The 14,586-nt window shown below is 33.4% G+C and overlaps 1 protein-coding gene and 1 long non-coding RNA gene across 2 annotated transcripts in view; both read right to left on the minus strand.

Annotated features, from left to right (window-relative positions):
* Positions 1-5,300: 5,300 nt before the first annotated feature.
* On the minus strand, positions 5,301-6,966 carry LOC115425149 (uncharacterized). Its single transcript, XR_003936194.1, has 2 exons — positions 6,640-6,966; positions 5,301-6,609 (listed from the first exon to the last, which is right to left on the minus strand). It is a non-coding gene; the product is annotated as an uncharacterized LOC115425149 (long non-coding RNA).
* Positions 6,967-12,090: 5,124 nt separating this feature from the next.
* Positions 12,091-14,586, minus strand: part of ksr2 (kinase suppressor of ras 2) — a 178,289-nt gene continuing 175,793 nt past the window's right edge. Inside the window, exon 22 of the mRNA XM_030144487.1 lies at positions 12,091-13,377. Coding sequence (XP_030000347.1) covers positions 13,231-13,377 — 147 coding nt within the window. The 3' untranslated portion in view covers positions 12,091-13,230. The remainder of the gene's footprint in view (positions 13,378-14,586) is intronic.

Genomic DNA, 14,586 nt, shown 5'->3' on the forward strand with positions numbered 1-14,586 from the left:
TTTTTTCAGATTATTCACATCTCTCTTTTGTTTGGATAGTTTGTAAAGGTAAGTCGTTTCATAAATTAATGTTTTTTTTTTCTTTACACGAAAACAAAAACAAAAATTTGGAGTTGTCATTATGTATAAGTTATTATGCTATTATTTTACGGGTTCGGTCCACTGGAGAACAAATCAGGCTGAATGTGGCCCCTGAAGGAAAATGAGTTTGAGACCCCTGCACTAAATACAGTAAAATGATTAGACCACCCTTGTTTTCTTCCATTTCTTGTTCATTTTAATGCCTGGTACAACTAAAGGTATGTTTGTTTGGATAAATATAATGATAACAACAAAAATAGCTCATAAAAGTTTAATTTCAGAGCTGATATCTATCCATTTTCCATGGTTTTCTAGATAATAACCAAAATCACTTCAGTTCTTACATCAATATCTACGGCATTGTTCTGACAAAAACAGTGCTTTTAGGCCAGTGGTTTTCAACCTTGGGGTTGGGACCCCACGTGGGGTCGCCTGGAATTCAAATGGGGTCGCCTGAAATTTCTAGTAATTGATAAAAAATTAAAACTTACTAATACAAATGTACATTATATTGCATAAATGTTGCCTAAAATTAATGTTTATTTGCAACATATTATAGCAAACTATTACACGATCAAAAATAAATGAATTTTAGCCAGAAAAAAAAAAGTCTGTTTTGAATGTCTGAGGTCGCCTGAAATTTCTAATAATTTATTTTAAAAAAATAAATAAATTTTTAATTAATTATTTTTTAATTAATTTTTTGTAATTGATAAAAAAAAAAAAAAAACAAAACAAAAAAAAAACTTTCTAATAAAAAAAATATATGGTGAGTTGAGAGACAATCCTAATACATAAAAGACATGACAAACTGTGAAGCTGAAACTGAAGCACTGTGGTACTGTTTATCTGTCAAATGTTCATTGTGGTCAGTTTCAGATGCTGCAGCTCTTTCATAATTCATAGTTTGAGTTCTTGTTTGTTCAGTATTAATTGTCAGCCTTGTAAATCCAAGCTGGACTGACTGTACATATCCTGACCAAGGAAAATCAAATTCTCACTTTGTGCAGTAATCTACACCTGGCTTTTCTGCCTCCGTCCATAATAATATACATTATATAGACTAAATGTCATCTAAAATTAACGTTTATTTGCAACATAGTATAGCAAACTATTACATGATCAAAACCAAATTAATTTTAACAAAATAAATATCTCTGTTTTGAATGTCTGGGGTCGCCAGAAATTTGTGATGTTAAAATGAGGTCACGAGCCAAAAAAGTTTGGGAACTGCTGTTTTAGGCGTTCCATGTTTTCTTTTCTGTCTGTTTTAGTGACATGATCCACACAGGAGTTAGTACTTGACTGCATAACCATTATTTTTGATGACTTTTGATGGTCTAATAATATTTTCCATGACTGTATGTCTCCCTTTTTTCTCATTTATCAGTTTTATTAGTTTGTTTCATGCATCAGTTGTTGTTCTCAGCCTTCGTTGTTATTTTCAGTACAGTTCTGTTACGCTGACCTCTTTTATACTTAATTGTTAAAACTATCATTTGTAATAATTTTTGAATATCTTTTGAGTGAATAAAAACCTGCAATTGAAACTTTAATCCTGTCTCCTGGTTGTCTTTCTGCTTGGTCTCTAACAGACACATGTAGGTGATGGACCCTGCAGAACTACTACTGAATAATAACATGACAATAATCTGAATATAGCATCCACTCAAACTATTCTATATATGTATTATTTTATTTTTGGAATTTTACTGTGTGTTGACATCATTAAATTCTACTTTGTTTATCTGGGTAGCACATATAAAGACTGATAAATTTAACATGAAGTTTGAAGATGTGAAACACCTCATAAAACAGGGGTGTCAAACTCCTTTTAGTTCATGGGCCAGATTCAGCTAAATTATATCTGCAGTGGGCCAAACCAGTAAAATAACATAATAATATATAAATAATGTCAACTCCAAACTTTTTTCTATGTTTAAGAGCAAAAAATATTAATTTACATTATGAAAAGGTTTGCATCTACAAACTATCCTTTCAAAAGATGTGAATAACATGAACTGAAAAAAATTAATATAATTTTAACGATATTCTGCCTCAGTTGATCATTTACACAAGTTCATTATAACTTACAGATCACAGTGGATCTACAAATACACAAAACATTTAGTAACAGGCAGAATATTGTTAAAATTGTACTTACTTCTCTTAAGACATTTCAGGTTATTCACATTTTTTGCAAAATTATATTTTGTTTTAGTGTAAATGCATGAAAATATTTGCATTTACAAAAATAAACATTTGGAGTTGTCATTATTTATATGTTATTATGATAGTATTTTACTGGCCCTGCTCACTTGAGATTGAATTGGTCTGAATGTGGAACCTGAACTAAAAGGATTGTTAATATCTTTGTGTAATTTTTTCATTTTACGCAGTGCAATATATACTTAGCTCTACTGTTTTTTTTTTTGTTTTTTTCTCCGTTGGTGACATGTCTGTTTTTATACTGTATATATATTTACACTTCCTTTCTTCTTTAAACTTTTGCACTACGCATCACCAGAGAGTTGTCACTTACAATTTCATTGTACATATGTATAATGACAATAAAGGCATTCTATTCTATTCTATTCTATTCTATTCTATTCTATTCTATTCTATTCTACTCATCCCAAGGGCCGGACTGGACCCTTTGGTGGGTCGGATTTGGCCCTTGGGCCGCATGTTTGACGCCTGCGTCATAAAAGTTATTTTCTGTAGTGGGATCTGTATGGATTTGCTTTGGTAGATGAGGAAACTAACATTACTTTGCTTACCCCCCCCAACTTTATCATCATACAGAAATAAGTAGACTCTCAAATGTGTTTTTTGGACTCCAGGACACACTACTGCAGCATAATAAGAATAATGGAAAATGTGGTCCTGGAAAAGGTAAATAACATCACGGCTTAACAAGTGGATTGAGATCAGAGAGATGACAACTTGAATTCAGAGCTGTTTGATGATTTTCACCCAAACAGACAGAAATTACCTTTCGGAACAAAATGCGTGGATGTACGTGTACTGCAGCCAGCCACCAGGGGGCTATCACAACAACATAGCCCCTCTTTTGGGGAGCCCATCCTTTGATTCAATTGTTGATTCAAGCAACACATGTTGTGTCCCATTCCTCCTGTTTATTCCATTTCGAGCCTCATCGATTCACACAGTCTCCACCTGGAGCTGCCCACACCGGTGACGTCAGTTTAAGCCTGAGAGGATTTAACGATTAGGCCTCAGGATGGAGATGAGGATCGGCCTTAAAAACTTATCAAGAGTAGGTGGAAAACACACAGCAGCAATCAGCAAAGACCTGATGGTAACAAACAACAGGTGTAGAAGCTGAGTGCCCTGTTGTTGTGTTGTCTAATGCCTGAAATCTGCAAGACACATAAGTGAACAGCAAAACTGACGCAGACGACATTATAGATTAAAAAAAAAACCTCTAAATTTTCTTTGGAAGCTTTTAAAACACTAAACAAAGAAAGTTTTATAACTGCTAATAGCAAATGTTGCTTTCAGCTGAATGCCTATACTTCACTTGGCACTAACATTTGACATTATGTCACCATCTTGTTTTGTTTTTTGTTTGTTTTTTGTGTGAAATGACCATATTTGGACAAGAGGGTGGAGCCCCAACTGACTGACTAGTGAGGCTCACAACATCCCAAACTACCCCAAAAACGCCAGACATATTAACACTGTCATGTTAAAAACTACTGAGTAACTTGAGCTACTTTGTCAATATACAGTAATTACAAATAGAACATACTTTGGAACAAACTGCCCCCATTAGCTGTCTAGCTAACAGATCATTTAATCAAATACAAATGAATGCTAACATTAGCTAAGTTAGTGACTGGCTAAGTACTAGTAAACAGAAATGAATGCTAACGTTAGCTAAGTTAGTGACTGGCTAAGTACTAGTAAACACAAATGAATGCTAACATAAGCAAAGTTAGTTACTGGCTAAGTACTATTAAACACAAATGAATGCTAACATTAGCTAAGTTAGTGACTGGCTAAGTACTAGTAAACATAAATGAATGCTAATGTTAGCTAAGTTAGTGACTGGCTAAGTACTAGTAAACTCAGTGACAGAACCCTGATGGTTCTTGTCTGAGTAACTTTTTAACCACAACTACAACAGAGCTGCCTATCTGAAAAAACAAAACAACCTTTTATTCAATAAACAGAAGCTGTGAACATGCCAAACCTTTGTGACTCACCAGTAGCTTACATTTGGACACAGCTGCTATTGTTGGCGATGTCCAAGCTTTACACAGTACAGTTTACACAGTCTAGTTGTCTTTTCCATCATTCTTAGTCAGTCATGCTTTCCATTTTTTTGTAAGTGTCCAACCTGCCTTCGGCTTGCATTTACCAGAGTAAGAGTCTGTTTTTACAATCAGTTTACTTTGACAAAACCTCAGTTTTAGAGAATACAATAGGAGTAAAAGCTTGTAAACAACCCAAACTTTTTTTTTCCCATATATGTTAATAAATGAACCTCAGGCTTATTCATGGTTTATTAATGAAGGATTTTTGACATGAGAATGCCTCCATTTCTTCCTGACACCATAGAATTTAATTGTGTTGTTTTTCACTTTCTAACCTATGCCTGTTAGATTGAAACAACTGGGTAGTCAACTAAAGGACCTGCTGTCTCTGTCACCTTTTGCTTATTTTTAAATAAAAAGTAAACATAAAAGCTTGTAGTAAAAACTGCCATCATGCCTCTGTCCTTCGGACTATCTTATTTTTGTAATATTACAGAATGAGTTTGTCTGGTTAGGTCACGGTTTATTGAGGTCACTGTTTTGCCGGTGACAGAGAACAGTGGCTACGAACTTTAATCACTGAACAGGAAACATGATTGAAGATGTAGTGTGTGATTTTTTGTGTGTTTTTGCAACAAGAATGCTTGAATAATTTTGAATGAGGGATAACTTCATTCCAATTTCCAGTTCCAATTCCAGCCACTGTTCTCTGCTGAGGATGAAAATAAATTAAAATCAAAAATGTGGAACAAGTTTAGAGGTTAAGTTAACTCAGAATCGTAACTTTTTTGTTTGTTCTTTTTTCTTTTCTGCCATCTGAGTAGAAAGCACCGACTCAACACTAAATTTGCTTTGACATATTAAAAACTTCAACCAAAGTAAAACATGGATAAGGGTTGATTAAGATAAAAGATGACATAAAGGAAACAGAAAACATCCAAAATGAAAAGATCTTTTTATTGTCATACACTTTGTAAAGGATGAGTGCAAATAAAGAGCTTGTGATCAAAAATCTACTCATCACTAAGCCATGGACCATAAGGCATCATTAAATACAAGCTTTCCGGAGCTATCATCTAAAATACAAGGACGGAATCAGGAAAAAGAAACAACACAGCATCAATGCAATCAAAGGGAGAAATGGAGTAAAAGAAACCGAACTGAACAGAAACCAAAGAACAACAAAAAAACACAACACAATTTGTACATTCAAAAAGAAAGAAGTCAAAAAATTCACAAGGAATATTGATATATATATATTTTTTTTACGGCAAGTGACGTTAAAACATAGTCTACAATCTGTTATATACACTTGGCACTAATGTTAGATCTTTGATTGTTGTCCAGTCAGAATGTCAACTCTAGCATGTGCACAGATATCTATTTTATTTAAATGCTAATCTATTTATTTATACAGTATAATTTTTATAAATATACTGAAACAATCATTCTCTCAAACAAAGCCGTTGAAAAGTTTGCAAAGCCTGAAGTAGAGCTTAATTGGGTATTGAGATCAAACTGCTCAATGGACAACAGTTCATCAGAAAATGCTCACATAGTTCATCTATATATATAGATGTGTTTATATATATATATATATATATATATATATATATATAGACAGAGAATATATTTGATAGTCCATCTCATGCACTTGAAAGTTGTAAACAGTACAAATATAAATGATCCACTTACAGTATTTGAATCCCAGCAATTCCAAAATAGACAGATAGACTCCAAAAAACAGCAGCAGATAGTTTGTATGCATTTCCCCACATTGGTAGATGTGTTTATAATGGGGTGGAAAATGGCTATTTAACATGATCGGATTGTCTCTATCTGTTAGACGTGGCTCGAAAGAATCAAAAAGCAGTATACAGCTCGAATGACGCCACAACTTCCAATCCATGCAGATATGACTCAGGTCTGCTAGAAACTCTAAAACATACATTTAAAATAGATTAAGATAGAAATCAGTATGAAATATAAAAATGGTCTGGAGTGGTCTTCGGTATCCTGATATGTCTTTTTCTGATATGTTAAAGGGAAAGTTTAGCCAGATAAAAGTTACTTGTTACTTTAATGTTTATGTCGCTTCCGGTGTATTTCAGGAAGTTTTGTATTTGACACTTGTGAATAAAATCTTTCAGGATTTAGAAAAAACAACTAGTTGCATGTTTACGGCCGTGTTCCAAAGTCAGCTTTTGTAGCAGTGTTGTAGTCAAAGTGCAAACCAAACATCTAACTCCAAGAAAAAAAACAAAAAAAAAAACACCTCTCGCTTTGTTTTGTTGCAGTGCCTCATGGGAAACCTACTGCTTTGGAAATAACTATCACACACCTGTGATAAAGTAGTGAAAACAAGTGACATGTAAAGCCACTGGCGGTATCTAAAGTCTAGAGGTGAGGCAAAAAACACAGAATGCAAGCAAAAACAGATTTATCAAAAGGTTACACGAAGGGCTGATCAGAAAATTAATTATAATTAATGTACATAATATATGACACATACTCAGACTCAGTGAAATCGAGAAAAATAAAGAAAAAAGGGCAGCAGTCAATGTATTGAGTCATTAGTATATAAATATCAGCTAACAGAAAGTGGTGCTTAATTAACAGAACTTAAAATAGCAGAAAAAAACAATACTACACATACTTAGACTCAGTGAAATCGAGAAAAATAAAGAAAAAAGGGCAGCAGTATAAATAAAGAAAAATAAAGAAAAAAGGGCAAAATAAAAAATAAAGAAAAAAGGGCAGCAGTATAAATAAAGAAAAATAAAGAAAAAAGGGCAAAATAAAAAATAAAGAAAAATAAAGAAAAAAGGGCAGCAGTATAAATAAAGTAAAATAAAGACAAAAGGGCAAAATAAAAAATAAAGAAAAATAAAGAAAAAAGGGCAGCAGTCCTTAGTATAAAAATATCAGCTAATAGAAAGTGGTGCTTAATTAACAGAACTTAAAATAGCAGAAAAAAAAACAATACTGCACTGGCTTCAAGTATCTAATTTGGAACCATTCTGTAGATTTTCACTGGTTTGGAGACAAGAATTTTGGCAAAAAATAAGTAAAGTGAATGTAAAAATAGCAGGTTTTTGCATAGATGTGAACCAATATGTAAATGTTGTATTGAGCACAATGGGAATAAGAGATTGGGGGAAAACACAACAATAGAGAAGTCTATAAAAAAAAAAAAATGCAGTTGTTTCCAAAATCCAGTGCTTTGTGATGATTTGATCATCTACTGATGTTTTAGAAAAGTGTGAAAGTAACAAGAGAATGAGTAATCTGGATACTGTGCTGTGTGAAATTTGGCCAAAGATAGTTTCACTCAAATATATGAGCTAACTAATAATAAACAAATGAAAAAGGTGGGAAAGGGTAACATTACCTCATTAAAGCCCAATGTGCTATAACAGGGGTGTCAAACTCATTTTAGTTCAAGGGCCACATTCAGCCCAATTTGATCTCCAGTGGGCCGGACCAATAAAATAATAGCATAATAGCCTATAAATAATGACAACTCCAAATTATTTAGTGCAAAAAATAACATTAAATGATGAAACTATTTCTATCCAAAACAAAAAAGATATGAATAATTGGAAAAAACTGAAATTTCTGAAGAAAAATAAGTACAGTTTGAAAATTTAAAGTTGCACTTATTTTTCTTTGGACATTCCAGGTTGTTTATATTTGTTTATGTTATTGACATTTTATTGTTAAAGGATATCAGAATTTAATGTTCTTTCCAATAAATCAAAGAGAAAACATTGGTGTTGCCATTATTTAGAGGTATAATGTCATATGATTTTTCTCACATTAAACCAAGAAGAAAATTTGGAGTCATTATTTCTAGGTTATTATGCTGTTATTTTTGAGTTTGATGCCCTTGACTGTTAATATCTTCAGGGCAATTTTTGCATTTTGCACTTTGTAAATTCATCCTACAGGCCAGATTGGATCCTTTGGTGGGCTGGATTTGGCCCCCGGGCCACATGTTTGACACCTATGTGCTATAATATCATTAATGGTTCCAACTTTAAAGTGGTGGATGTGTTTTCTTGATGGGATCAAATTTCCATGAATCCTAAAGGGAACTGGTTCAAAATGCAGAGCGAATTTGTTGGGAAAAATGCACCTGCTTGTGCATAAACACAACTGAAGGTATAAAGAAAAGTGAACATGCCATTGTCTTGAGCACAGGTGTCAAACATGTGGCCCGGGGGGCAAATCCGGCCCGCCAAAGGGTCCAATCCGGCCCACGGGATGGATTTGTGAAATGCAAAAATGACACTAAAGATATTAACAATCAATGGTGTCAAAATCATTTTAATTCAGGTTCCACATACAGACACATACGGTCTAATTAGATTTCAAGTGGGTCAGAACCAGTAAAATATTATCATAATAACCTATAAATAATGACAACCCCAAATTCTGTCTTTGTTTTTTTGGTGTAAAAAAGTAAAATTACATGAAAATATTTACATTACCTCAAAGAAGAAATTGAAAGAATTGTAAAAAGAGAAGTCCCTTCAAATGTTTTGTTCTATTTACTTGGAGTCATACCGGTCAATGATTTTAATGCAGAGCAGAGATATATTTTACATATTTTACTACTGATTGCTAAAAAAATAGTAACAGTAAATTGGAAGAGTGTCAAATCACCAACGGTAATAGAATGGAAACAAAGACTGAAACAAGTGTACACTACGGAAAGAATGACTGCATCATTACAAATGAAAATGGATCTTTTTAAGCGGAGATGGCACTATTTGTATAATTAAACTTTTTGGGTTGTTGACGAGAATTGCTCTTATAAGCCCTGACATGAGGTGTTTTGTATTTATATAGATGTGTGCATATGTATACAAATATATGAATATTTCGATATTTAGCAATGTATCTATAGATGTAGTATAATATCTGTAACAATAATAATACTATGTGGTGTAATTTTTTATTTTTTATTTTTTTATTTATGTCTTGTTCCAGATGTTTTGTTCTGTTTTATATTATGCAAAAAACTAAATAAAAAGTAAAAAAAAAAAAAAAGAAAATATTTACATTACCAAACTATACTTTTACAAAAAAACGTGAATAATCTGAACAAATATGAACAAATGGAAATGTCTTAAGAAAAGTAAATGCAATTTTACCAATATTCTGCCTGTTATTAAATGTTTTATGTGATTGTAACGCACATGTGTAAATGATAAACTGATAAAACCGAGGCATAATACTGTTAAAATTGCACTTGTTTTTCTTAAGACAATTCAAGTTGTTCATGTTATTCAGATTTTTAAGGAAACTTTGTAGATCTAAACCTGATCATAATATAATTTTACTTTTTTCACTATTATTATTTTACTAGTTCGGCCCACTTGAGATCAAATTGGGGTGAATGCGGCCCCTGAACTAAAATGAGTTTGACACCCCTGGTCTTGAGGGTCACAGCTTTGAATGAAAACAGTGAAATGACACCAGCAATGACTAAACCTCCTCACAGAACTGACTCCTGACCAGTGATTCACCGTTGCCTACAGTGACTACAACGCTGCTTTGAAGTGACTCTTGACACATTTTAATGAGCCGGAAACGTAAACTCCCAGTGTGCTTTGACTTCTCAGGCATTTGTTGTTGTTGTTTCATGGCCGTGTGCTGTCCCTTCTTCACTTAGACTTCTCCGTTATCTAACAGTCGCTCCGGTAACTGAGCTGGAGACGCAAACTCTATTACAATTAAATCAGTTCCTCCCAGTCAGAAACTTTTATAAAACACTTTTATACACTATTTAAAAAAAACTAACATGTCATTTAGGTATTTTGTCTTTAACCCATAAAGACCCAAACAACCACTGGCAACCAAAATTATCTACTGATGTAACTGTTTAATATCTGCTGATCCACTAATCCGATCAGTACATGTAAATAATTGGTGTAAAATGCAGTTTGTCGTCTTTTCACGGTCGTCAGATATGACCCATTTGGACGTTCAGAGGCTCCGCAGTTACTCTGGAAACACCGTCATCTTCTACAACATTGACTCACCAGTAAAACCCATGGAGTTGGATCAATAACAGTGGATGGAGACACTTTTTTTTATGTTCAGTTATTGATATATTTAACTGAAAAAGTCACTTTTCTTCAGTTTTCTCTGTTTTTGATATAATAACTCTCAACTTTAACTTGAGCGTTTATGAACATCTACATGATCAGTGACTTAAATATAGGAAAATACCTGCTTTTTCACTTCAAAATGCAAAATACAAAGGATGATATTAGATTATATTAAACTGTTATAAATCACTTAAGGTTAAATAGAGAGGAAAAATTCACTAATATCTGTTGATCCACTAATCCTATCAATACATGGAAATAATTGGTGTAAAATACAGTTTGTCGTCTTTTCATGGTCATCAGATATGACCCATTTGGACGTTCAGAGGCTCCGTATTTACCGTGGAAACACCGTCATCTTCTACAACATTGACTCACCAGTAAAACCCATGGAGTTGGGTCGATGACAGTGGATGGAGACACTTGTTTTTATATTCAATTACACTGGTCTACAAGGAAAATGCTTCCAGAATAAAAGTAATGAAATTTTACCACATGAGAGTCACCGATAACGGAAAATCAAGTCAAAAATGCTGGTTGGCTAAACTTTCCAAGATACAGCCTTGGGTCAAAATGTGAAATTCAAGAATTAACGAGAGAATGGGTTTGACTCAAAAGGAATATTTGTCTCAGAGCTACAAGATCTACTTCAAAACACTGTCTACACATTAGAATAAATTCACTTTACAGGTTCTATTTAGTGGAAGATTTATAAAACTATTATATAAATGTACATAAACCAATATATATGTGTAATAACACTTAATCATATACCTTGAAAACATCAGCAAACCGGCACTTTTGTCATTTATTTTCCAATTAATCTTATTAAAATACGTAACATTTAGCACATTTAATCTCTGAAGCAAAATTCTAAAAAATTCTAAAAAAAAATTGTAGAGCAATGTTATTGATATATTTGCTGAAAAAGTCACTTTTTCTTCGGTTTTCTCTGTTTTGATAAAATAACCTTTGAATTAACTCTGAGTTTTCATGAAATTCTAAATCAAATACATTGATTCACCAGTAAAACCCATGGAGTTGGATCAATGACAGTAGATAGAGACACTTGTTTTTATGTTCAATTATTGATATATTTGCTGATAAAGTCCTTTTTCTTCACTTTTCTCAACTTTAATCTGAACTTTTATGAACATCTACATGATTAGTGAATTAAAAACTGGAAAATACCAGATTTTAATTTTTTTAAAAAGGTAAAATACAGAGGATATATTATAAAAAATGGTGATAAAACACTTAAGAAAAGTTAAATAGAGCAAAAAAAAAAAAAAAAATTTGGGAACTGCCACAAAAAAAAATGTTGGGTCTTTATGGGTTAAAAAGGGTCAAAAGGTTAAATGAATAAAATAACATGTAACCAATGCACTGACTGTACAGCGGCAAGCTTTAGATATTTGTTAAATTCTGTATTTATTATTAGCTCTTTAAAACTTCACTAGCCTTTTTTTTTTTTTTGGCATCACTGGATAAAAATTCCATGATAACATTTCCGTATGTTCTTCAACTAGACTTCTTCTTGGCTGTTTTAGATATTAGTAAATCCAACCAGTGACAGCAGATTTCGGCCAATCACAGGTCTTTTTTTTTCAGAGACCCCGTTCCTATTGGCTGTTTGATAAATGCCTGCCTGTCTGATGGGAGGGGCTTATTATAGAAACGAATATGTGTTTTTAATTCCGGCATTTTTTTTCCCCTTTCTCTGATTTGTGCCTACTGCAACTTTAAAGTAAAATAGCGTTTTTTTCAAGGAATGAGGGGGCTCAGTGATAGCATTTCTGCAACAAAACAGGTGGGATACATTCCAAGTGTCAGCAATTTCACAGAACAGCATCAATGTGAGGGAGTCCCCGGTCTGACCAGCGGCTTCTTTTCCAAGCAACAGTATTGTTCATATGTTTTGTGTTAATGTTCACAGGTGATAATTCTAAGCACAGGCTGATCAGGGGAACAGTCTCCTATCAAAAAAAGGACCGTGCCGACGCTTCCCTGGACAATACAGGGAACGCTGGTGTCTTCACATTCAAATGGTACGGTGTCAAGAAGAGGACATTATCAAACAAAAGCTTCCAGGACAAACATACATGTACAGACATCCACACATGAGACAATATGAGGCAACACTGACAAAATGATCTACACAGTTGACAGACATAAGGAATGGCAGGACAATGTCATGAAAATATACACTGTGTTATGTACAACAATTACATTCATTCAAAAAAACAAAAAACAAAAAAAAAACAGACATGGAAAAAAAACTACATTTGTTCTCAGACATGGTTTTTTTTTTTTTTTTTTCTTAAAAGTCCAGGATGATATGATCAGATAAAAGTTACAAGCAAGATACATCCAGGAAATAAATGTCATAAATCAAATTTCATGAGGAGAACAGGTCAATAGTAAAAGACACAAACAAAAAATAAAAAGAGAGAGAGAGAAAGGAAAGATATCCAGTATGGTTAAATTAAACCAAAGAAAATATGAGTCCCAACCGCTTTGAGAAGCTGGACAGTCAACTTATCTGTACACACGCATGCCAACATCCATGAAAATACACACAGCACGGGCAGTTTTCATCACTGGGCTGGCTTTTGGATTCAGTGCATTCTTTAAGGAGGTGGGTTATTTATGGAGAAGTTATGGCGGCTTTTTTTTTTTCTTTTTCTTTCTTTTCTTTTTTTTTTTTTTTTAAGTTGCTGATTGTTTGCTGTTTTTGTGTCCCTAACTCATTTGACATACTCAGCTGACTTCCAGAAGTGCCCAGGGTGGGAAAGGCGGCGGTTCCGTTTTGGCAACTTTTCCAGTAAATCTACCAGTTTGGAGAAGCTGGGCCGCTCCTCCTGTTTGTACGCCCAGCAAAGGAGCAGAATGTCCTGAAGAGAAAGACAGAGAGAGAGAGACAAAAACACGACAATACATTCAGTCAGCTTAACCCTTTGATGCATGAATTATGGTAACCTTAGTCAAGATTTTTTTCCTGAAAGTTTTTATTCCTCTTTCGGCATGAAAAAAACAATGATTGATTTTTTTTCCCAATTTTTTTTTTTTTATGAACCTATTTTTCATGGAGTTACAAAAATGTCCACTCATTTGGACACCATATGTTTAATTTTTGAAGCAAAGAAACACGTATTTAAAACGCAATATCAGGTCAAAACACGGTATTCGAAATCTAACTGACGGGACATTTTAGCGACAATTTGACAGATTAGTGTGGCTAAATGACCCACATTTTAACTTTTAAAGTCATTTTTGCTTTAGTTGGTCCATAAGGGATTATCCTAAACAAGGAACTACTTTTATATTGAAATAAATGTTGGAATGACAATCAATTAAAGTTTGCTCTCTGATGGGACATTACTGTGTTTTTACCTTATACTGTGTGAAAACTATGAAACAAAAGCATTATTGATGCAGCTAATCTGATGTTTTCTCACCTTTTATCATACTCTAATACTAGTTCTTACTCACTTAATGGAGATAATATATGAAAAAAACCTTTTTATTTAAGAAAACTGTTAATTACGGTCTAATAACAATTAGCAATTGATTTACACTCAATCATGTTACTGCAGATCAGGTTTATCAAGAGCATAGAGTTACAGTAATGGTATGAATGTCAGTGTATTATGGGATGGTACATAAACATCCATTGTGTTGGCTGATATGCAACTAAAACAACAAAACCCATGAATATACAAGAGAACAGCTGTAGAATGTCTGTCCACTGTAGTGACCAGAATGCATGAAAGGGTTAAGATGAAACACAGGGTATGTATGAATACTAAATAACCAGTGTTATACAGATGAAACTCTCTGTAGTTACCTTTTACAGTGTGAAAGGTAAAGTGATGTTAATTTAGTTTTGTTGACTTTCTCTGACCTGACATCTGTTAAACATTTGAAACAATGAAAGTAGGAGGCGTAGACGTCTGTTCAGTTTTGTCACTTTGGATATGTTTATGTTTTATATGACGAGTGACTCAGTCAGTTTCTTCATTGAATCTCACTTCATAAAAAAAAAAAGTTTAGATTTCATCATCGGTGGGGTTTTTTGTCGCCTGGTTTTAGAGACAAAACTC

The sequence above is a fragment of the Sphaeramia orbicularis genome, chromosome 9, assembly GCF_902148855.1.
Source record: "Sphaeramia orbicularis chromosome 9, fSphaOr1.1, whole genome shotgun sequence".
Classification (NCBI taxonomy): Eukaryota; Metazoa; Chordata; class Actinopteri; order Kurtiformes; family Apogonidae; genus Sphaeramia; species Sphaeramia orbicularis.